Genomic DNA, 2,586 nt, shown 5'->3' on the forward strand with positions numbered 1-2,586 from the left:
GTTTTTAAATGCCTTATACTGAATTAATAGATTATTATTAGAATTTAATTATCATTAATCATTATTCAATATTTAATGTAAAAAAAAAAAAAAATTATAATAACATTTATTGTATGGTAGTTATAGTTTTAGCAAATAAATAAAAATTTTAAATTAAATCACCTTTTTTCTACGAAATAATTTAATACCCTGGTGAATTCGAATTACCGTAATTTACGGTTTTCGGAAGAATCACGGTAAATTACGGCGTTTCCAGCAAACGTACGGTAAAAGAGTGGCAATTTACAGCAAAATTGCGGTATTCCTGCGGTATTTTCGCGTAAAGTGAAGTATTGCACTGTAAAAAATTGAAAAAATCATATGGTGCTGATGTTGAAAATGTTGCAAATTATGGTAAATTTCCGTATTTTACTGTAATTCACTGTAAACTACCATAAAATGAGATAAATTACAATAATTTTCCGTAATTCGGATCCGCCAGGGTACTTTTCTCTTTATTTAAAGTCAAAGGATTTAAATTAATAAAAAATATTTAAACTACAAAAAAATTCTGATGAGTTTTCGGACGTGAAAATTAATAAGAACTTAATGATGTAAAAGACACTTTGATATAACGAAATTTTAGTATTAAAAATAAAAACTCTTGTTTGTACTACAAATTTACTCTAGTACTTTATCTAAATGACGGATAATTAATAAAGATCACTTAAATAATGTGATTAACAAAATAAAAAACATTCAAAAGGATTCGCATCAATAATTCTATCTGTGCTGAAATGAATCGCGGCAAAACTATAAAGTGGTTATACTACAAGTATTATCGAAATATCCTGCGGGGATGTAGTAAGAACACAAGTTCAAACGGTGACAAAACTGAATAATCAACTGACTGATTTAATAAGGTTTCATTTTAAATTTTATTCTGAAAAAATATATTGACTTTAGAGTAAAATTTAAAATGAAACTTTGTGGAATCGGTTAGCTAACTAAACGAAAATTCAGTTCTGTATTAAGTTTTGCTACCATTTTTGCCGCGATTCATTTCTGTACATTTAGAATTATTGATGCGAATCCTTTTGAATGTTATCATTTAGATAAAGTACTTTATTAAATTTGTAATATAATATATCTGACACTTGTCAAGAAATTTTTTTAGGATAATGGTATGTGTACTTTATAAGTTAACGAAAAACGTTATTTACATTAAATTAAAATATGAGGTAAATATTTTAAAATGATACTACAAAATCCATATAATTAAATTACTTTATTTTTAGTTTTCATTAATAATTAAACAAATACAAATAATTATCATCGCTTATGTTTATTATTATTAATAATAATTTATAAACAAAATAAGTTTTTAAGTTTTCCATCCATATTTGGTCAACGTTACTCATCTCATTTTAATTATTAATCAGTAAAGTAGCAATTGAATTAGTATGTAAGTCTTTTAAACATACAAAAAAAAAAATATTTTTATTTATATTTTAACTAAAAACCACCTCTTAATGCCAATACTAAATGAAGCACAGAGCCACCTTGAACCTTGTAATCTTGAGCTGTTTTTTCGTCGTTCCTTTCAGTAAATAACATTATATATTAATTAGTTATCATATTTAATTTTTTTATTGTATTGTATATAAATAATACTTACATTTGTTTACCAGAGAAGATTAACCTTTGTTGTTGTGGTGGTATTCCCTCTTTTTCCTCAACTCTTTCTTTTATTCTTTCAACTTTATCCGTAGGTTCAATATCAATTTCAATCTACAAATCAAGAGTCAATAAATTCATTAAATTAATTACTGTTTTTTTAAATAAACTTTTATTTTTTTCAGATAAAATACTAATAGTAAGTATTTAAATAAAAAAATTGAATTATTGTTTTCATTAATGAATTTAGAGTGAGAAAAATTATTTGCTGGATATATCGGCAAAATAGAAGTAATTTTTTTTACTCACCTCTTTGCCAGTAAGCGTCTAGAACAAAAAAAAAAAAAAAACAATAAATAATTATAGTATAAATTAAAGATAATATTTTTTATAGCATATATATATAAATTAAAGTTTGTCAATTTTGTGTTGTGATTGAATTTATTAAAACAAAAAAGATAGGATATATAATAAATATAAAAATACGAATAATAAGTCATCATGAAAATAATAATAATAATATTAAAATAAATAAATACCTTTACTTTGATCAACATTTTTGGTAATGTTATTAGTTAACCTTTAAAAATACAAATTCTATCACAAGTTAAATGCAGATTTAATGTATCAAACTATCAAAAATGAATGATGACCCTGAAAGTAGCAGACATCCGACGAAAAATTAGTTTAGCTAGGGATATCTAAGGTAATAACAAAGTTACCACAAATTTGAAAGGTACGGGTTGGAGATTTTACGTACAATACTGGCCAATAATTCTTGAGGGGTAGCATAGAATCGGTAAAAAAAAAATGTCTCAAAATAAAAATGTATATGACTACTTTCATACAAATGCAAAAATATAAAAATAAAAAGTTGTAAAAAAAAAAATTCAATAATTAAAAATATATATATTTATAAAATGTAAATTT

The 2,586-nt window shown here is 23.7% G+C and overlaps 1 protein-coding gene across 1 annotated transcript; it reads right to left on the minus strand.

The window, feature by feature from the left end:
• Window positions 1-1,248: 1,248 nt before the first annotated feature.
• Window positions 1,249-2,367, minus strand: LOC103580502 (NEDD8). The gene is made up of 4 exons (XM_008562260.3): window positions 2,196-2,367; window positions 1,966-1,983; window positions 1,658-1,770; window positions 1,249-1,579 (listed from the first exon to the last, which is right to left on the minus strand). The coding sequence occupies exons 1-4, from the start codon at window positions 2,211-2,213 to the stop codon at window positions 1,495-1,497; spliced, it is 234 nt and encodes a 77-aa protein (XP_008560482.1). The 5' UTR covers window positions 2,214-2,367; the 3' UTR covers window positions 1,249-1,494.
• Window positions 2,368-2,586: the final 219 nt, after the last annotated feature.

The sequence above is a fragment of the Microplitis demolitor genome, chromosome 7, assembly GCF_026212275.2.
Source record: "Microplitis demolitor isolate Queensland-Clemson2020A chromosome 7, iyMicDemo2.1a, whole genome shotgun sequence".
NCBI lineage: Eukaryota > Metazoa > Arthropoda > Insecta > Hymenoptera > Braconidae > Microplitis > Microplitis demolitor.